This window comes from Neovison vison, chromosome 11 (assembly GCF_020171115.1).
Source record: "Neovison vison isolate M4711 chromosome 11, ASM_NN_V1, whole genome shotgun sequence".
NCBI lineage: Eukaryota > Metazoa > Chordata > Mammalia > Carnivora > Mustelidae > Neogale > Neogale vison.
In genome coordinates, this window is record NC_058101.1 from 69,834,814 (window position 1) to 69,857,138 (window position 22,325).

General features: G+C 35.2%; 1 protein-coding gene across 5 annotated transcripts in view; it reads left to right on the plus strand.

The window, feature by feature from the left end:
• INPP4B (inositol polyphosphate-4-phosphatase type II B) overlaps positions 1-22,325 on the plus strand; it is an 830,572-nt gene that overhangs the window by 442,875 nt on the left and 365,372 nt on the right. For all 5 annotated transcript variants that reach the window (XM_044268013.1, XM_044268017.1, XM_044268010.1 and 2 more), the window contains exons 4-5: positions 17,295-17,504; positions 20,125-20,169. In XM_044268013.1, the coding sequence (XP_044123948.1) occupies positions 17,414-17,504; positions 20,125-20,169 (136 nt within the window). In that variant the 5' untranslated portion in view covers positions 17,295-17,413. The remainder of the gene's footprint in view (positions 1-17,294; positions 17,505-20,124; positions 20,170-22,325) is intronic.

The following is a 22,325-nucleotide window of genomic DNA, read 5'->3' on the forward strand; positions in this document are numbered from 1 at the left end:
AATCATTTATTCAACATTTTATATCAAAACACTGTTTGGAAACCTAAACAAAAGCCACAGGTACATAGTGACAGCAGCCCTCCAACAATGCCTGACTGGACCTCAGCCTGAGCAGGCTAGGGAACATCTTTAACCAGAGGTATGCTTAGAACCTGAGCACAGCCCATCATATGATGCTTTACATCCCTGTCATCCTGGGATGCCACCTAAACCACACACACCTCCCACCCAGTGTCCTTTGCCCCTTGTGTCATCCTTATTTTGCTATGGGCTTAGCTGGCCATGACTCAATCTTCCCCTGATCTTCTCACTTTTAAAATGTCACATAATATCCTTGGGGTCTTCTGTTCCTATGAAAAAAGTTTCTTTCACTTTCTACCTCTTCAGAAAATGTTTCCTTAGTCTCTTGGTCTTAATGGAAACCTGGTTTTCTGGGGTTTCCTTCTTCCAGGCTGCCTGCTCTAATATAGACTGGCCATATACTACAGAGACTGGAGGCAGGCCTGCTATCTTCCTAGTAGTCACAAGAGGCCCTTTAAGCTGTTAGGACCTTGTTTAAGATTGCGGATGTCTAGCTGTACCACACCTCTACCCTTTTTACTGTGCTCTTTGGCCAAATTTCCTGCTTTCTTCCAGGAAGAAGACTTTCCTAGTAGACACCATCTTCCTCTAGTTCCCAATCCTACCTTCTATCCTCCTGGGAGATTTCAGTTTCCATGGAGATAACCCCTGAACACTAATGATGCACAGCTTTTTCTTCTTACTAGTGCTAGCAACCAACAATACCACTCAATTTCTGCGACTCATTTATGCCTGTGGCAGTACCCTAGACTTCTCATCACTCAGACCTGAATTATTCTCTCATCTTTCAGTATTGTTACATCTTCCCCTTTAATGACTTCCCAATCCAGTCTAAAAGCGTTTTGGTCATATTTGTATTATTATATTCTTGGTTGCACTCTTCTCTCAATGCATCAGCAGGCCAAACCCCTACACTGTCAACTGAACTATCCTTCTCAATGACACTGCTGAGCACTGTTGGAGAAAGCCACAGAGATAGTCAGGCTGAGACCTCTACAGATCTGTGGTCTCTAGGCCCTGCTGGACCCATAAGTCTGCCCCCATTGTTCCCTCATCTGGTATTCTTAAAGGCAAACCCAAACTCCACCTTTCTTTTCCAAGCTCCTACCCAATTTCCTTCCCACTTCCTCTCAACACATGACTTTGCCTTTTTAGCTAATTGAATTTACAATGAGAATTTAGGACATACCAGGGATATAAAGAAAAATAAAGAAAATACTTTTTACCTACTACTCAGTTTAATGAAACTTTCCCAAAACTATTAAGTTTCTTAGGTTCCCCTTTCTGATCACATCCCTTACACTCATCCTCCCAAACATCATAAAGATTCTGATTTTAGTGTTTATCATACATATCTCTGTGACTGTACTTCATGTTTATGTATCCCTACACAACATAGAACTAGAGTACCATTTTACATGTCTTAAAATTTTCTGTAAGTATAATCATAGCCCTCTCTGTGTCTTCCTGCCCCCTCCTCATCCTTTCTCCTCTTTTCTTTATACTTTGCGAATTTAATTAATGTTGATATATGAAATGAAGATCCATTTTGTATAAAATGAATAGGTTACAGTGTATTTGTCCATTTTCCTATGGACATTTAGGCATAAGGGCATTTGATGGGCATTTAGCCTGTTTCAATATTTTTTAATTGAAGTTGATTTAATATGAAAATTCCTTTGTCTTCTGGTATACATTTTCAAGAATTTTTCTTGAATATAACCTTAGAAGTAGAATTGCTTTATATTATTGATCTGAGAACTTCTTTTCTAACATAAGCATTTAATCCTATAAATCTTCCTCTAAGCACATTTTGATATGTAGTGTAGTGACTGGTTTTGATATAAAAGTACATACAAACACAGTTTTTTAGTTTGTTAAGGTCTGTTTTACAACCTAGGATATAATCTTAGTAAATATTCCATGTGTACTTTGAAACAAAGTGTATATTCTGTTGTTGAATGAGATTTGTAGTAACTGTCAATTAGGTCAAGTTGTTAGTAGTGTTATTTAAGTATTATATATCCTCACTGATTTTTTGTCTACTTGTTCAGTCCATTGTTGAGAAGGGAATGTTGGCATCTCTGAGTATATCATTGTGGATTTATCTATTTCTCCTTTTAGTTTTATTTTTTCTCCTTTGAGAAGTATTTAAGTTTTTGCTTCATATATTATGAAGTTCTGTTAGGTGCATTTACCTTTAAGATTGTTACATCTTCTTAGTGAATAACCATGTTATCATTATATAATGCTCATATTCTTTACATGAAATCTATTTTATTTGGTATTAATATAGTCTCTGCAATTTTCTTTTGATTAATGATTCCATGATATAACTTTTTCAGTCCTTTTACTTTTAACCTATTCATGTCATTGTTTTTAATTATAAATATGAAGCATATAATCCATTTTTTAAAAATTTATTTGACAGAGAGCACAAGTAGGCAAAGAGGCAGGCAGAGAGAGAGAGAGGAGGAAGCAGGCTCCCTGCTGAGCAGAGAGCCCGATGTGGGACTCGATCCCAGAACCCTGAGATCATGACCTGAGCCGAAGGCAGCAGCTTAACCCACTGAGCCACCCAGGTGCCCCCATATAATCCATTTTTTAATATCCAAGCTGATAATCTTCTCTTTCCTTTAATTGTGTGTGTGTGTGTGTGTGTATGTGTGTGTAGCTTACAGTTAATGTTATTATTGATGTGGTTTGATTAAAAACAAACCTTTTACTATGTATTCTCTATGCCATTGGTTTTTGTTTTTTTCCTCTGCTTTTATATTTATTTTGAATTTTTTGTTATTCCATTTTACCTCCATGATTGGCTTATTATTTATACTTATTTTTAAAAGTTAGTAATTACTCCCCAAATTACCATAAATGTTTTTATTAATTAGTCTACCATCAAATATCTCAGTGATATAATTGCATACTATACTTTTAGTGTAAGAACTATACAACAATAACTCCTCAATCATCCCTGTCATTCTTTCTTGCTATTGTTATATATATTTTTTCTACATGTCATAGGCATTTAATATATCGCTACCATTTTTGCTTTAGGCCAGCGGTTAGCAAACTCTCGTCTGTAGACCAAATCCTGAATATTAATTACTTTTACAAATGAAATATTACACACAATCACACCTCTTTGTTTATGTATTGTCAGTGGTTGTTTTTACACAACCATAGCAGAGTTGAATGGTTGTGACAGAAACTGCGTATTCCAAAAAACCTAAAATATTTACTATCTGTCTTTCACAGAAGTGTGCCAGCTTCTGCCTTCGGCAATTATCTTTTATAGTCACTAGTCAGAAAAGATGAAATTAACATTTACTTTCATTTATACCATTTGTAGCACTCTCCATTTCTTTCATATCTAAGAGATACAAAAGAGATCTAAGTATCTGTTATGTCTTGCTTGAAGAGCTTCCTTTGGTATTTCTTGCAGTGCAGTTCCGATGATAATGAATTTGTCAGTTTTTATTTGTCTGGATAAAAGTCTTTATCTCTCCTAATTTTTACAGGTTGTTTCTACTTTTAAAAAATCTGGAGTTGATGTTTTTCCTGTTTCAGAACTTTTTTTTTTTTTTTAAGATTTTATTTATTTATTTGACAGACAGAGATCACAAGTAGGAGAGATGCAGGCAGAGAGAGAGAGGAGGAAGGAGGCTCCCTGCTGAAGCAGAGAGCCCAATGCAGGGCTCAATCCCAGGACCCCGGGATCATGACCTGAGCTGAAAGCAGACTTTAACCTACTGAGCTACCCAGGCGCCCCTTGTCTCAGAACTTTCAATGTCACCTATGTACTAACAAGAAATCCAAAATATTTTCTTATTTTTGTTACTCTGTGTGTAATTTGCATTTTGTTTTGCTTTGGTTGTCTTAAAATTTTCTCTTTATTTTCATTTTTCAGTAGCTTGAATACAATATAGATGGAATTTTTTGTTTGTTTGCTTATTTGTTTATTGGGGTATGTATATGTCATTACTCGAGTATTTTCTGTACTTCTTAGATTGGTGTGTTGATATTTAAGATTTTGGGAAAATCTTGGGCTATAGCCTCTTCAAATACCTATCATGTCTTTTTCTTTCTTCTGAGATTCAAATAATACATACATTTTTGTTCATCATTGTGCCACGGTTTTTGAATGTTCTCATGCCTTTCCACTTCTTTCTTTTGTGTTTCAGTCTGGATAATTTCTATTAGTCTCTTTTCAAGTTCACTGATTATTTCCTTGATGTTATCATTTCTACTAATTAGATTGTTAAAGCCATTCTTTATCTTTGTTTTTGTTTTATATCCCTGGGATTTGCATTTAATCATTTCCAGTAGTTTCTATCTCTGCTAAAAGTCTCCATCTGATCATGCAAGTTACCCATATTTTTTAAAGATTTTATTTATTTATTTGATAGAGAGAGAGAGATCACAAGTAGGCAGAGAGTCAGGCAGAGAGAAGGAGAAGCAGGCTCCCTGCTGAGCAGAGAGCCACATGGAGGACTAGACCCCAGGACCCTGATGTCATGACCTGAGCCAAAGGCAGAGGCTTAACCCACTGAACCACGGAGGCACTCCATCCACATTTCCCATTAGAGTCTTTGGTATATTCTATATCTAATAGTTCCAACATTGGGGCCGTATATGAATCTGGTTCTCTTGATTGCCTTTTTATTTCCTCTTTTTCTGTTAACTATTTTTCTTTGTCTTCATCTTTATCTTTGTGTTCATCTTCTTTGTGTGGTGTATAGGATAATACATATGAAATAAATAGTACTTATGCCGGGAAGTGGGAATTTCTCTTTTTCTACTAAGTCTTTAATTTGAGTCAGCCTAGTCAGTAACTGACCTGGGTTTGGGTTTTGTTGCTGGTATGGCTACCTTCCGTGCAACACCCGTTTCAAATTACTCAAGCACTCATTTGTACTTAGAGTGGCATTTGAGTGGCTGGAGACTTTGTTCTCCACTCTCTATTTCTGGCTTTTCCTCATAGCTTCTACCTAACAGAGGTTCGGTGTTCATGCTTTTATGCCTCCCTCCGTGGTAGGCTGCTGCTACTAGTTGTCCAGTGTTTGCTGGACTGGTAGTTGGGATTAGAGACATTCTCTGTTGTACTACTTCAGCCTTGACTTTAGGCAAAATCTGTGTCTTGGGTCTTGGGGATAAGGCTTTCTCAGGGGTCCTGTCCTTCTCTTAGCAATAGAGTATCAGGATCTCTGATCTCTCTGCAGCTCTCTTGACTACAATGAATCTTCACTTGTGCCCTGATGACAACAATCTGCAGTTTTTGTTCTACAGGGAGGATGATCCAAGTGGTGTGTCTTCAGAGACTGCCAGCTTCCCTCTCACAGGCTTGAATCACCAAGGGATGCTTTATCCACATTCCCAATTTGTTTCCAGTCTTTCTCCTGAACATCTAGTGAGGATAAAGAAAAGTCTGTTAGTGAATGCAGATTACCCTTGAGTTTATGGCTTCAAGTATCTCTGTACTTTGATAGTAGCCCACTCTTGACTTTCAGTAAGTCATTAAATATTCTGGCTGAATTCGTACCTGCTTATGTGAGGCCTGACATCTCTTCTTCTGTAGAGGGAAGCTCTGTTTCATGAAGGCATTTACTTTTTCTTAGGTATCAGGCTAGTTGGTTCCTCTGAGACTGCTGCTTTCAGAGTAGTTAAGGAAAAGTTGTGATTTTTATATATTCAGCTTTTTCTTGAGTTTATAGTGGGAATAATAGTCTTTACATTTTTGTATATTCTAAACTGAAGCTGAAATTTCTGCATTACAAATAAATTTCCCTAGTATATAATTTGTTACCTCACTTTTTATGGTATCGTTTACTTATGGAATTTTTTATTTTAATGTAGTCAAATTTATTAATATTTCCTTTATATACTGTGCTTCTGAAGTCAGGTTGAGAAATTTTTTGCATTCCATAATTCATAAACATGCCTTACTTTTGAATGGGAAAAAATTAGGGTATTGGGAAGAATATCCTCAAGTTTCTGTTCATACTTTTCAAATCATGCCTCATTTTATCTTCATACCCCCCTTTCTCTCATTACAGCAGATTATATAACTTAATTTTTTCTTGCCCCATCAATCATTTCCCTTTCTCCTTAATCTTCAATTTCTCTTTTGTTTTTCTGGCCATGTCCTCTCAGCATTTATATATGGTCAAGTATCCCCATTCTTTTTAAGAAAAGCCATCGCTTTTTTTCTATATTATTTCATTTTCTCCAGTTTTATTGAGAGAAAATTGACCTACATCATTGTATAAGTTTAAGGTGTAGAGCATGATGGTTTGATTTATATGTATTGAAATAATTACCATGGTAGACCTAACATTTATCTTCTCATATAGATACAATAAAAATAAAATAAAATAAAATAAGAAAAAAAGAAAAGAAACTTTCTCTGTATAATGAGAACTCATAGGACTTACTCTTAACAGCTTTCCTATATATTGCATATCAGTTTTAGCTGTAGTGATCATATTGTACATGATATCCCTAGTACTTATTTATCTAATAACTAGAAGTCTTTACTTCCTGACCACCATCCTCCAATTTCATGACCCCTACCCTCTGCCTCTAGTCACTGCAAATCTGATCTTTTTCTCTATGTGTGTATGTGTGTGTGTGTGGTTTGGATTCGAGATATACATGAGATCATATAGTATTTGTCTTTTATTGACATTTCACTTATAATGCTTTCAAGGTCAATCCATGTCATCACAAATGATAGGATTGTCTTATTTTTTTGTGACTGAATAACATTCTATTGTATATATCATTCCATAATTTCTTTATTTATTTATCTGTCTATGGACACTTATGTTGTTTCCCTGTCTTGGCTATTGTAAATAACATTGTTATGAATATGAAGGTGCAGATGTCTTTTTCAGCTAATGTTTTTATTTTCTTTGGATATATTTCAGAAAGTTGAATTGCTAGATCATATGGTAATTCTATATATTTTTTTTAATTGAGGATCCTCCATACTGGTTTCCATTGTGGCTATACCAATTTACATTCCCACCAATAGTTCCCACAAGGGTTCCCTTTCTCCACATTTATGGCATTACTTGTTATCTCTTAACTTTTTGATGATGGCCATTATAACAGACATGAGGTGATATCTCATTATGGTTTTAAATTGCATTTCTCTAATGACTAGTGATATTGAGCATCTTTTCATTTACTTATTGTCCTTTATATACCCTCTTTAGAGAAATATCTATTCAGGTCCTTTACCCATTTTTTATATTGGATTATTATTGTTTTTTGATGTTGTATTATATGGGATTTTTACATATTTTTAGATATTAATCCCTTTTCATATATTTGGTTCACAAATATTTTTTACTATTCTATAGGTTATCTTTTCACTTTATCAATGGTTTCTTCTGCTGTGCAGAGGATTTTTAGTTTAATGGAGTCCCACTCACTTATTTCTGCTTTTGTTGCTTATGCTTTAGGTGTCATATCCAAAATTTCATTACTAAGACCTACATCAAGGAGCTTTATTCCCATGTGTTCTAGGAGTTCCATGGTTTCTTACATTTAAGTCTTTAATAATCTATTTTAAGTTAATATTTGTGAATGGTGTAAAATAATGGTTAAGTTTTATTCATTTTTAAAATTTATTTATTTGAAAGAGAGTGGGGGAAGGGGCAGAGCGAGAGAATATCTAAGCAGAATCCCTCTAAGTGTGGAGCCCAACATGGGGCTTGATCTCACAAGCCACAAGATTAGGACCTGAAGCAAATCTGAGAGTCAGAGCTTAACTGTCAGAGCCACCCAGGTACCCCAAGTTTCATTCTTTTACATATGAATATCCAATTATCCCAACACCATATATTGAAAAGACTGTCTTTTCCCATTGAGTATTCTTGGCTCCCTTGTCTAGTATTAGTTGACCATATATTTATTTCTGGATTTATTTCTGGCCTTTTGATTCTGTTCCATTGGTCTATTGCTCTGTCTTTACATTACCACACTGTTTAGATGACTATATCTTTCTAATATAGCTTGAAATCAGAAAGTGTGACATCTCCTACTTTGTTCTTGGGATTTCTGTGATTATTTGGGGTCTTTTGTGGTTACATCTATGTTTTGGTACTTTTTCTTTACTTTGGTAAAGAAAATGCCATTGGAATCTTGATAAGAATTGCATTGAATTTATAGATGACTTTTTTTTTTTTTTTAAAGATTTTATTTATCTATCTGACAGACAGAGATCACAAGTAGGCAGAGGCAGGCAGAGAGAGAGGAGGAAGCAGGCTCCCCGCTGAGCAGAGAGCCCGATGCGGGCCTCGATCCCAGGACCCCGAGATCATGACCTGAGCTGAAGGCAGCGGCTTAACCCACTGAGCCACCCAGGTGCTCCTAAGCATCTGACTTTTTAAAAAAATTTTATTTTATTTTATTTCTTTTCAGAATTCATTGTTTATGCACCACACCCAGTGCTCCATGCAATACATGCCCTCCATAATACCCACCACCAGGATCACCCAACCCCCCACCCCCTCCCCTCCAAAACCCTCAGTTTGTTTCTCAGGGTCTGACTCTTGATTTTGACTGAAGTCATGATCTCGTGTCCTGGGATTGAACACAGAGTCAGACTCTATGCTCAGCATGGACTCTGCTTGTCCCGCTCCCTCTGCTCCTCCCCCAATTCTATCCCCCCCAGTAAACAACTAAATATAAACTTCTAAAAAAATCAATGTTAGTATATATAAACACTACTGAATTTTGAATGCTAATTTTGTGTCTTGCAATTTTAATGAGTTCAGTATTGATTCATTGATTAGGTATAACAGCTTTTTGGTTGAGTTTTTAGGATTTTCTATTTATAAAATCATGTCATCTGCAAATAGAGAGTTTTACTTGCTCTTTTCCCATTCTGATTCCTTTTATTTCCTTTTCTTCCTGATTGTTCTAGCTAGGACTTCTATGACTATGTTGAATGGGAGTCATGAATGTATGCAGCTTTGTCTTATTCATGATTTTAGAGGACAGTTTCAACATTTCCCCATTGACTATGATGTTAACTATGGGATTGTCATTTTTTGTTTTTATTGTATTGAGTTATGTTCTTTCTATGACTAATTTAAGAGTTTTTATCATGAATGGATTGTAAAATTTTGCAAATGCTTTTTCTGCACCTGTTACATGAAATTATGTGATTCTTTCCTTTAATTCTACTAATGTGTTCTATTACGTTGATGGCTTTGTATATGTTGAACCATCCTTGCATCCTAAGAATAGACCTTACTTGGTCATGGTGTATAATGTGCTGCTGAATTTGGTTTAGCTAATGTTTCATTGAAAATTTTTGCATCTATAGTCATCATGGAAATTAGCCTGTAGTTTTCGTTTTTAGTATTGTCTCTTCTGGGTTTGGTATTGGGAGAACACAGGCCTTACAAAATGAGTTTGTGAGTATTCCCTCCTCTTTAAGTTTTTAGAAGAGTTTGAGGAGGATAGGAGTGAATTCTTTAAATGTTTGGTAAAATTTACCAGTGAAAACAGTTCACCAGTTCTGGACTTTTTTGTTGTTATTGGGGGACTTTTGATTACTGATTCAAATTTTTTTACTAGTAATTTGTCTATTCATATCTTTATTCTTATTTATTCAGTCTTGGTAAATTGTATGTTTCTAAGAATCTTTTTCCATTTCTTCTTGGTTTTCCAGTTTATTGTTATACAGTTGGTCATTATGATCTCTCTTTCTTTTAAAAGATTTTATTTATTTATTTGAGAAAAAGAAAGAGAGAGAAGAGCATAGAGGAGGGGCAGAGGAAAAGAGAGAAGCAGATTCCATCGAGCAGGGGGCTCGATGCTGGGCTTATTCTCAGGACTCTGGGATCATGACTTGAACCATAGACAGATGCTTAACTAACTCAGCCACCCAGGCACTCTCATCATGATCTCTTATGGTCCTCTGAATTTGTGTGTTATCAGGTATAATGTCTCCTTTTTCATTTATAATTTTGTTGATTCAGGTCCTCTCTCCTTTTTCCTTGTTAGGAAAGGAGTTTCCTTGTCAGCTAGGAGTTTGTCAATTTGTTTACTTTTTGAAAGAATCAACTCTTAGTTAATCTTAGTTAATCAACTATTTGTTAACCTTTTCTATTTTTTTGTTATTTATTTCATTTGTTTCTGCTCTAATATTTATGATTTCTTTTATTACAATAAATTTGACTGTTCTTCTTTTCCTAGTTCTTTAAAGTACAGGTTAGGTTGTTTATTCGGAATCTCTCTTGCTTCTCAATGTAGGTATTTTTGTTAACTTCTCTTTTAGAACTTCTTTTGTTGCATCTCACAAGTTCTAGTATGTTGTGTTTCCCTTTTTATTTGTCTGAAGAAACATTTTTATTTCTCCTTTAATTTCTTCTTTAATCATAGGCTGTTCAGGGTAGTGTTGTTTAATTTCCATGTGTTCCATGTGTGAATTTTCCAGTTTTCCTCTTGCTTTTTATTTCTAGTTTCATGATGTTTCAGTCTTAGTCTTCTTGAATTTGCTAAGACTTATTTTGTGCCCAAACACATGGTCTAGCCTAAAAAATGTTCCATGTCATCTTGTAAAAAAAAATTTTTTTTGCTGTTGTTGGGCATAATGTTCTGTATATATCTGATGATTCCATTTGGTCTGTAATATTGTCCAAATTCACTTTGCTTCTCACTGATTCTCTGTCTAGATGATCTATCCATTGCAGAAGGTGGGGGTATTAAAGTCCCAAACTATTATTGTATTTTTGTTGATTTTTCCATTTAGTTTTGTTTTTATTTTTGTTTTGTTTGTTTTTGATTCAGCTTTATTTTGCTTTATATATTTAGATGTTACAGTATTGAGTGTATACAATTGTTGTATTTTCTCGATGTATTGATCTGTTTATCACCATACAATGATCTTCTTTATCTCTTTTTACCATTTTTAATTTAAAGTCTTTTTTGTCTGATAGAATTATAGCTGCCCCTGCTTTATGTTGGTTATCATGTTCTTGAAATGTCTTTTTCCATCTGTCTTTAAGGCTCAAGTGAGTCTTGTAGACAGCATATTGATAGATCTTATTTTTAAAAACCATTCAGCAGTTCTGTGTCTTTTATTGGAGAATTTAATCCATTTTCATTTAAAGTAATTATTAGTAAGTGAGGGCTTATTTTTGCCATTTTGTCAATAGTTTTCTAGTTGTTCTATAGTTCTGTTGCTCCTTGTTTTATTGTTGTTGTTGTTTTATCTTGTCTTTTTTAAGTTTCTTTTTTTGGTATTGTATGCTTTGAGTTTTTTGTCATATTCTTTTGAGTAGTTACTACAGGATTTCTCCTTATGGTGGAAAATCTTAAAAGATCTTAAACTTCTATTTTAAGCTTAAATTTAAAAATATATTTTAGAAAAATCTGAAATACCTTAAATTTATAACACTCTAAACTGATAACAGTTTATCTTCAATAGAGTTTTTGAATTAACACTTTTACTTCTCTTCCACCGCACAGTTTAGACTATTGCTGTTACAGTTTACATGTTTGTTTGTTTTTTACTAGTGTTCCTCATAAGAGATCATTGTAGTTATGATTCTTTAAACTACTTTTTTTTAACTTTCTAATTAGGATTATAAGTGAATTATACACCACTATTACCAGATTGTAGAATTTATCTATGACTCTATATTTACCATTAAATCTCTGGTGAGATTTACACTTTTTATATTTTTATTATCTAAATTTGTTTCCTTTTATTAAAAATATTATTTATTTATTTTTGTGTGTGAGAGAAAGTGCATGAATGAGGAAAGGGGACAGAGGAGACACAGACTGCCTGCTAGGCAGGGAGCTCAAAATGGGGTTTGATCCCAGGGTTCTGGGATCATGACCTGAGCCAAAGGCAGATGCTTAATTGACTGAGCCCCTGAGGTACCCAAATTTTTTTTTTTTTTAACTTTCATCCAAAGAACACCCGTTAGCATTTCTTGTAAGGCAGGTTTGGTGGTAACAAATAACCACAGCTTTTGTTTGTTAGTAAATTCTTTTTCCTTCCTTTGTTTCTGAAGGATAGCTTCACCAGGTATAGAATTCTTGGCTGATAGTTATTTTCTTTCAATATTTTGAATATATCATTACATTCTCTCCTGTCCTGAAAAATTTCTGTTGAGAAATCTGCTAATAGTCTTATGGGGGTTCCCTTGTATATAACTTTTCTCTTTTCTTTTGATGCTCTTAAAATTCTTTCATTATCTTTGACTATAGACAATTTAATTATACTGTGCCTCTGTTTAACCCTATTTAAGTTTAACTTTTTAGGACCTTCTGGGCTTCATGGATCTGGATGTCCATATATTTTCTTTTCCCCAGATTCAGGAACTTTTCAGCCATGCTACTTCACACATAAATAACTTTTTGTCACTTTTTCTTTTTCTTCTCTTTCTGGCATTTTCATAATGTGCATTTTTTTTTTTATTCTCTACTATAATTTATGTAGGCTTTCTTCACTTTTTTTCATTCTTTTTTTCTTTTTCCTTCTCTGACTGGTAATTTTCAAAGTCTTACCCTTCAAGTGAGTGATTTCTTTTTTCTCTTTTTTGCATGGCCAGTTTCTTTTAAAACTCTCTATTGAGTTATTCAGTTTGGTTATTGTATTTTTCAACTCTAAAATTTCCATTTAATTGTGGGTTTTTTTGATGGTAGCTATTTCCTTATCCAACTTCTCATTTTGCTCATGCATTTTTTTCTAATTTTATTTAGTTGTGTGTCTGTGCTTTCTTGTAATTCACTAAACTTCTTTAGATGATTGTTGTGAAATCTTTATTTGACAGTTCATAGATCTCCATTTATTTAGGGTCAGGTATTGGAACTTTTTAATTTCCTTTGGTGATGTGGTGATGTTATATTTACCTGTTTTTTTTGTGTGTGTGTTTAATCTTTGTGTCCTTATTAATGCTATTTGTTTATTTTAATAATTAAGCTCCTCTCCTAGACTTACAAATTTTCTTTGGTAGAGATAACTCTCCAACAGTCAACTCAGCTTGGGTTTCTGGGTTTGTCTTCTGGTAATGTCCTTGGGCAGGTGGGGCCTGCTATTATGGTCTTTTGGGGGGGCAAATTCTGAAGAGAGTGTCTGCGGTGAGTGCCACTGGCTGAAAATATTTTTATAGTATTATGGGCTTGGTTTCCTATCCAACTGAAGCTGTAGGATTGGGCTCCATGCTTGCTTGGATTCTCTGGTGAGGCTTACTGGATAGTCAGGACTGTGTTCAATATTTGAGAGTGGGTAGACCTATGAATTGACTTCCCTGGCCTGGCAGGGCAGTAGAATGGGGCTCTGGACCTGTATTATTTATTTGGGGACCTGAATCAAGCCAGAGTGTGCCCTGAATTCCCTGGTCAGGTGAGGTAACTAGTTTTGCTCTGCAGGTAGGGGAAGCCACAGGCTGTGCTCTCTGTTCAAGTGCCACTGCATATTGGGCTGTTGAATGAGCTATGCAGATTTCCCCATGCTCTGGTTAGGTTCCTTGGTTGGACAGACTGAAAGTTGTATTAGAGATAAGTGGGGTTACAAATTAGATTCTCTGCCCAGGAGCAGTGGGAAAAGTAGCTCTAAAGCCATAAAGCTTTTTTTGTTGTTGTTGTTCTCTTAACTCAAGACAACCCCCACCCCAAGTTCCCTGACTAAACACAGCACGGCCACTAAGTTTGTTCTGCAAATTATTGGCTCTGACTGTCCATCTCTCAGCTGGAGTGCCACGGGTCCACACAGCTTCCGGGAATTGCCAGGCCTTCAGTTTGGATAGAGCTGGAAGACAACCTCTACAGTATATGTCAGCTCCCTTGACTAGGCAGTAGGGGGAGGGGCTGCTCTATTTACTCTCAATTTCCCAAATAGGATCTCTGGTTGAGAGGAATGGGAGCTAACCTCAGCCTTGTCTGTGAATTAATCCCCTTGTCTCTTTGTAGCACTGGAACACTTTATACTGGCTTTGCTCTGGGGGTGATCAGCTTTGTCTGCCAGACTCTCAGCTTGAGTACCTTAAGTCTATAAATCTTCCAGGAGGTGTCATCAGAAGATATTCTTGGCTCCCTTGCTTGGGCAGAAAGAGAAGGTACTACTGCAAGGTAGACTCAGTTTCTCAGATAGGCTTTCTGGTTAAGAAGGGCTGGGAGCTACTTTCTCTTAATTTAATGACCTTGTTTACTTGAGAAACACCCATTAAATAGAGTGATGACATTGTTTCCTCAGTTGTTCTTCTCTGCTTCTCCTCCTGTCACTGCCAGTGCTTTTACTTGCTAATTTCTCTTCTCACGCCCCTGAATGGTTTTGTGCCTTAAGGTTCAATCTTCAGTCATCCTTTTTTCTTACTAGATGCACTTGCTTTCAGTGACTTTATGCATATCTTTGATTTCCACTATTAGTCAATGATTTCTAGAAATATGCTTTTTGAGACTTAATATCTCCCTTAAAATCCAGACTCATGTCTGTTTTCGGAATGAAAACTGTTTTCTGAGTATTTTAAGACATTTCAAAAACCACACTGTTAGAACTAAACTCATCATCCTTTACTAAAATCCCTCCTTCTTTATACTTCCAGATAGTTTAATAGTCCATAATTTATTGGTTTTTACCTGAAATTCCTCTCTTTCATCATTTCAATTCTAAAGTGCTTCTAATTCCATTTCTAAGGCTAGGTAATTCCATTTAATAAATAGCCCTTTACCCCATTTAATAATTTTCTTTGGAATCCAGATTCTCTTCTCTTGTCATCTGTTTCTATTTTGACCTAGATTCTTTTTATTATTTTCCTTTCCTGGAATATTAAAATAACCTCCAAACAAGCTTGTTACCTTATTAAGTTTCCACCATCTAGTACATTCTCTACTTTGACATCAAGTAAACTTTCTAAAAATCAAATATAATCATGCCATTCTCTTACAATAGGTATATTTCATGCGGCTTCTTTTTGCTCTAAGAATTAAGTTTAGTCCTCTACTTGACTTTTTAAAATATAACTGTGGGGAAAAAAATCATAAAATAAAATATATTTGTGGTATGTAAAAATTAAATCTATTCTTATGCATGGTCTCCCAACCAAAAAATTTCCAAATAGACAAAGAAAAGGAACTGTTGTACTTAACCATAACTGTAGGTAAATGCTGTATTTACCACCAAGAAAATGAAGTGGTTATCTAGAGCTTTTCTAGTAACATAACTGATTCTTTCTGAGGAATGCCCCTTGTTAGTAGGTATCATATATGAAATTTTTCCTCAGATGCAACCAAGGTAGAATGAAAATGATTAAAATCATAACAGGTTGTCATATGATCCATGTCTTGTGTATTAGGCTTCATTCTCTGTGAAACTGAATTTATTTTTCAGTTTTGAATGAGTGGGATATAGCTGTAAGGAGACCATGTTAGTGTTTGTAGGCATCTTCAGTCCTGTTCCTCCACCCAAAAGTGCACACTTACTCACACAAAGAGTTTACATTTATTTTATGAATTATTCACCATAGTGTGCTAGGCCATTGTTTTGCTAGGATTTACCCATATTGCCTTATTTAGGTTTCCTTTTCAATTTTTAAGATAACTGATCAAGATTAGGGATTGAGTTTTTGGTGAAGAAGTATAAGGAAGTTAACAAAGTCCTTGTATCCAAGTCCCACATGCATGGCAGTCTTCCACGGATATTATCCCACTAATGCTAATGAATTTGTCATAGAATATGGTTCCATGAATATGTGTCTGTCCTTATCAGAGGCAACTTCTAAATTTAAATAGAAATTAAGAAATAGAAAAAAATTTTAAAAATAGAAAATAAAAAAAATAGAAATCATTATCTTAATTTAAAATATAAATTTTCAGGGGTGCCTGGGTGGCTCAGTGGGTTAAAGCCTCTGCCTTCGGCTCAGGTCATGATCCCAGAGTCCTGGGATCAAGCCCTGCATCAGGCTGTCTGCTCAGCAGGGAGCCTGCTTCCCCCTTTCTCTCTGCCTGCCTCTCTGCCTACTTGTGATCTCTGTCTGTCAAACGAATAAATAAAATCTTAAAAAAAAAAAAATATATATATATATATATATATATATATAAATTTTCAAATTGATGGATTTGGTCTAATTGATAGCACAATGGCCCTTTACCCGGGCTCTTAATTCTTGGTTGTATCCTGAAAAACGAATGTGTATTTATCTGCAACTTTATTATAATATTTTCTAAAGATTCAAGATGCTTTCTGGATTTAATTTTTGCCAGATGATCTTTAAAAACCAGAGCAGAATTGCAAATGAAGATGCTTTGTTAAAACAACAAAGACTAAGGCTGTGGATTAATGAAGTTGGAGACCAAATCATTATTCCAAACCAAACCTGATTGTCGCTATCTCTTTAAATAACATTGGGCAGACATTTAAAGATTTTTTTATACATTTTAATTCAGGTGGTAACTTGACTCAAAACAACATTGATCTTTTTTCTAATTCATTCTTGGTCATGTATATCAGGCTAAATATCAAAATGAATTTGAAATTATTTGAGGCTATCTGCATAGGGTATTAAATTCTTGGAGAGTCTTTTTTTCCCATGCTGACTTTCATGTTACCATTATTTTCATTTCCCCTTGAGCTTTAGCTGTTTAGAATTATGATTCATTCTTTTCACCATATACCCTGATCATTAACCAATTAAAACTTAATCAGGCAGAGAAGCAAGAGAGTCTATGGATAATGATGAGGCTGGAAACTCTCTTGTATAACTTGTTGGCTCAAATTGGAAGAAGAGTATTGTGCCAAATTATCTTTACGTGCGCATGAATAATGTTCTAACAAAGGTGGATGGAGGCATGAGCATAAAGCATAGTTCTAATGGAAGGAATAATAGTAATATCTACCTTGGTAACACATGCTAATGTCTTGACAAGATGTTATCTGCTCTTGCTGCTAAATTTGATGCATATTAAGTTAGCAGCCCCTATTGCTATCTACTATTTTGCAGAATGAACTAGAAGAGAAAGAATACAGCTTTCAGGATCTGCAAATCCCTCATGTGACTATAAAATAATTGCATAGAGAATACCCATTTAACTTAGAGTTTATGACACATTAAGTGGGTGGGTTGATCTTAAAAATAAAAGTGAGATAGGCAGGAAGGAATCTGTAATTTTATACCTATCTTTAATTATTTATACTGAACTCTGAAATAACCTAGATTTTTGCTTTTTCTATTTCCTAAATGCAGAATTTCAGAGTGGAATATAGACCTTTAATGTGAAAAAGCATCTATATTAAACCAGAAATCATTGTCAGTAACATTTGGACACAGAAATTTGGAAGATTAAATAAGTGTGAAAGTTGATCATGGAAATCAAAGAGGAAGGAGCATCAGAAGAAGGCCAGCACTTTCTTCCCACACCCCACGCAAATGATACTGGGGACTTCCAGTTCACAAGTAAGTGTATGTTCCCTTTTCTATAACTCTCTGAAAATGCAAATTAGATCAACTAAACACACATGTTTAGAGAGCCTGATGCTGGGCTCAATCCCAGGACCCTGAGATCATGACCTGAGCTGAAAGCATAGGCTTAACCCGCAGAGCCACCCAGGCGCCCCATTATCTTGAGTGAGATAGATGATAGTCTATGAAATGGTTAAATATCACATAGTAGAACCAAGTTCCTGAATGTGTATTAAGGCATTAATAAATACTTTTTAAGTACAACTTGTATTTAGCATTTATATAATCTCATGTAAATTATTGTTTGGGGGAGGCGGCCAGGTGGCTCAGATGTTGAACATCTGCCTTCAGTTCAAGTCATGATCCCAGGTTCCTGGGATCAAGCCCCACTTCAGGTCCCCAGCTCAGTGGGAAGCCTGTTTCTCCCTTCTCACTCCCCCTGCTTGTGTTCCCTCTCTCACTGTGTCTCTCTCTGTCAAATAAATAAATAAATATTTTTTAAAGGAATTATTCTTTTAACATAGAAATGTTCTCTTTAAAATCAAAAGCATGTAGGGGCACCTGGGTGGCTCAGTGGTTTAAAGCCTCTGCCTTCCGCTTGGGTTATGATCCCAGGGTCCTGGGATGGAGCCTGCATCTGGCACTCTGCTCAGCGGGGAGCCTGCTTCCTCTTCTCTCCTGCCTCTCTGCCTACTTGTGATCTCGATCTGTCAAATAAATAAATAAAAATCTTAAAAAAAAATAAAAATAAAAAGCATGTAAGTTAAAAGCACTAGGGCACAACGGTTACCCTAGACATGTAAATTGTCACTTCTATACCTGAAAGCACTAAGTCACATAAATCAAACAAGCAAGGAGATTTGCCAAGATTTGCATTTGGGCATTAGAATTGGTTTTTGTCCTACTCAAGTAATTAAAATCATTGGAAAAATTGTGTTTTCTCTCATGCTTAAAATTCTAGAGTTTGTTTTATTTTTTAATATAAAATGTGTTTTTTCTTTTCAGAAGACTTTAATTTACATTATAAAAATAATCTTTAGAAAACAGTATTGGTTGGAAAAGCTTTCTAAGAAATTTGGTTGTCAAAGCTTACAGCAGTTAATAACTTTAAAAAAAATCACACTACTTAGAACAGAAATTGACCTAATGATTGTCACTCTCATCTCTCTTGGAAAGTGTAAAATTTTTAACCATGGTATTGTTAAATGTCAACAGGAGGAAAAATAATAAATGGTTATCATGCAAAAAAGTGTTAACTCTGGGGATGCCTGGGTGGCTCAGTTGCTTAAGCATCTGCCTTTGGTTTAGGTCATGATCCTAGAGTCCAGGTATCCAGCCCCACATGGGGGCTGGGGGTGAGCGGTGGGGGAGGTTTATGCTCAGCAGGGAGTCTGCTTCTCTCTCTGCCTGCATCTCTCTCCCGTTTGTTTGTTTGTTTTTGTTGTTGTTGTCTTTTTAATGATTTTATTTATTTATTTGACGGAGAGAGATAGCCAGGGAGGGAACACAAACGGGGGAGTGGAAGAGGGAGAAGCAGGCTCCCCACTGAGCGGGGAGCCACATGGGATTGAGCAACTAAGGCATCCACCTCTCCCATTTGTGTGCTTGCTCTCTCTCTTAGTCCCTGACAACTAAATAAAATATTTTTTAAAGTGTTAACCCTGTAAATAAAAATAGTTTTTATACAAAGAGGTAGTTCTAGAAATGTATTAGTAGTAAGTTTAAATTGTATTTGGTAAATATACCAGTAGAAATAAATAAGAAAATTATTTCAGTAATGTCCTTACATTTATTACCAAATGATTCACTTTTACATAAATTTTATCTGCTAGTTTGGCCACCCATGAGTCATAATAAGTGGCATCCAAGTTCTCATCCACGTTTGATTAGGAAGCCCCTGAGATGTGTGTGGCCATCGGATATCTACATTATCACGGTATAACACATTATCACTTGCCATAGCCTGATCTTGCTACCTTGTAACCACTACATGTTCTCAGCCCTACTTTTGTTCTCAGACTATCCCTTCACTTCACTCTAAATCATTTAGCAATGTTATTAGATTTCTTAAAAATCAAGAAAAAAGGAATAGAGACATTTATCAGAACATTGATTTGAGCTATCAGTAAGTTGGCAGAATAACCACCACCATAATGTCTTTCATCACCTTATTAGAGATAGCTCTTTAATTAATAATTTACTATTTACAGCAGGCTGGACTGATTTGAAAGAAAAATCTATATAAGAGAGTACTTTTGTGAGGTCATCTTTTTAAAGGCTTTGCCTCTGTCTACATGCATCTAAGAGAAAATAACAATTGAATAATACATTTTAAACTTGTCAAAGCTATAAAAAACAATTATTTTTTTCAGTTTCTTTATAGCCAAAGAGCTAAGTAGATCAGTCAAAACTTTAGCCACATTTAGTTCGGCTACAAATATGTACTCCCTGAAAACGGACTGCTTATAAATTTGGACAATTAACTGAGGTAATTCTTTCTGCCAAATAATGTATTTATACGTTCTGCGCAGGATGAAGCATAGTAATATGTATTGACATATTTTTGATAATAAGTTAAATACCTTTCATCTGAATTCTTACTCATTATTTATAGGTATTCAGAAGACTCCAAATGAACCACAGTTGGAGTTCATCCTTGGTAAGGAATTCTGTCTTCTTTATACTGATAAATAGAATAGTAATTTTTATATATAGTTTATAACCTTAGGTGCCTATGTCATTATATTACTACTTATATCATTATATAATTTACAAACTTTTATGAACATTGTTCTATAAAAAGCTTTCATTCTTTAAGGTGTTACTCTGAGGTGGGTGGTGGGAGGGGTTAAGTAATAAAGGAGATTAAGGGTACACTTATGATGAGCACTGAGAAATGTTTTGAGATTATTGGATCATATTGCATACCTGAAAATAACACAACACTGTTTTTATTATACATCAGTTTAAAAAATAATAATAATAATACAGCTGGGGTGGGTGGAATCATTCTATGTGATGTCACTTCTCCCAACTTGTAAGTAAAGAATCTGAGCTGTGGAGTAGGTCAGTTCACTACCCCAAGGGTATAGGGTTCAGTGGTGACAGAGTTGTACCTCTCAATCAGGTCAGCTGACCACAGATTTGGACCCCAGCACTCATCCTACTCATCCTAAAACAGTGACTGGACTTTGTTGCTAACCAGCATTTCTCAAAATCCATGTTTATTTTCTCCTCGAACTGGAGACTGAGCTCATGTAGTGCTCCTTTATGCCATATACAAGGTTCTTGACTCTTTTTTTCAATATCACATATTGAAAAATTTCCTTTCTCTTCCACCTTGATTTTGTGGACAGATCCTTAATATTTGCAAATTTAACTATAATTCAAAACTTTGATTTGCTTAAGCAACTTTAAAGATCTGTCACATGTAGAAATTTGTAACTTGGTCTAAGGATGAGTTAAAAATGTTTACTCTGGGGACGCCTGGGTGGCTCAGTTGGTTAAGCAGCTGCCTTCGGCTCGGATCATGGTCCCAGGGTCCTGGGATCGAGTCCCACATCGGGCTCCTTGCTCAACGGGGAGCCTGCTTCCCCCTCTGCCTCTGCCTGCCATTCTGTCTGCCTGTGCTCGCTCTCTCTCCCTCTCTCTCTCTGATAAATAAATAAAATCTTTAAAAAAAAATGTTTACTCTGTGGCTGATCCACTGCTTAGCTAGTTAGTGGGACCTGCTTTGTGTCTGAATTTGCATGACTGCAAAATGTCATTCGGGAATTAACTGCAAAATGGTATTTGAAGACGGTAAAAACGTGGTTCATATGAACCATTTAGAGAGGGTTTTTTCCTTTTTATAATTCTAAAATGTTTTAAAAACAATGAGGTATTATAGAGTAATAATACAGGTATTCAATTTCTTATATAGAGACCAGATATCTAAATCTTTAAATATTAATATACATGTTTTCTGAAGTTATGGGAGAATTGAAATATGTACATTTACTATCTATAGTAGTTTTTAGTGGTTTGAACTCTCAATCATTCCAAATATATATTTTCATTATATGATGAAATAGGTTTCAAATTTATACCCTTTGCTCAAAATATTATATTTTGAAGTATAACTTTTTGAGATAATAACTATATAAAATAGGTTCACAGCACAATTGAACAGAAAGTACAGAGATTTTCCATATGCCCTCTAGCCCCATAAATTCATACCTTCCCCTATCAGAGTGGTACATTTGTTACAGTTAAAGAACTTATATGGATACATCATTATTATTCTAAGTCCATAGTTTACATTTGGATTCATTCTTGTTGTTATACATTGTTATACAAATTTGGATAATGTATAGTGGCATATATCTACTACTAATATATCATACAGAGTATCTTCATTGTCCTAAAAATCCTGTCCATCCCTCTCTCCCCTAACCCTTGGCAACTACTGATTTTTTTTAATTGTCTAGTTTTGTCTTTTCCAGAATGTCGTATAGTTGGAATCATACAGTATGTAACCCTTTCAGATTGGCTTCTTTCACTTAGTAATGTGCATTTAAGTTTCCTCTATGTCTTTTCATGGCTTGATAGTTCATTAGAATATTCCAATGGTTGGATGTAGCATAGTTTATTGGTCTACTCACTAAGGGATCCCTAATAAGGGATATCTTAGTTACTTCCAAATTTTGGTAATTATGAAAAAAGTTGTGTGCAAGTTTTTGTGTAGACATTTTTCAACATGCTAAGATAAACACCAGGGAACACATTGTTATGTGATAAGAATATGCTTAGTTTTGTAAGAAATTTCCAAACGGT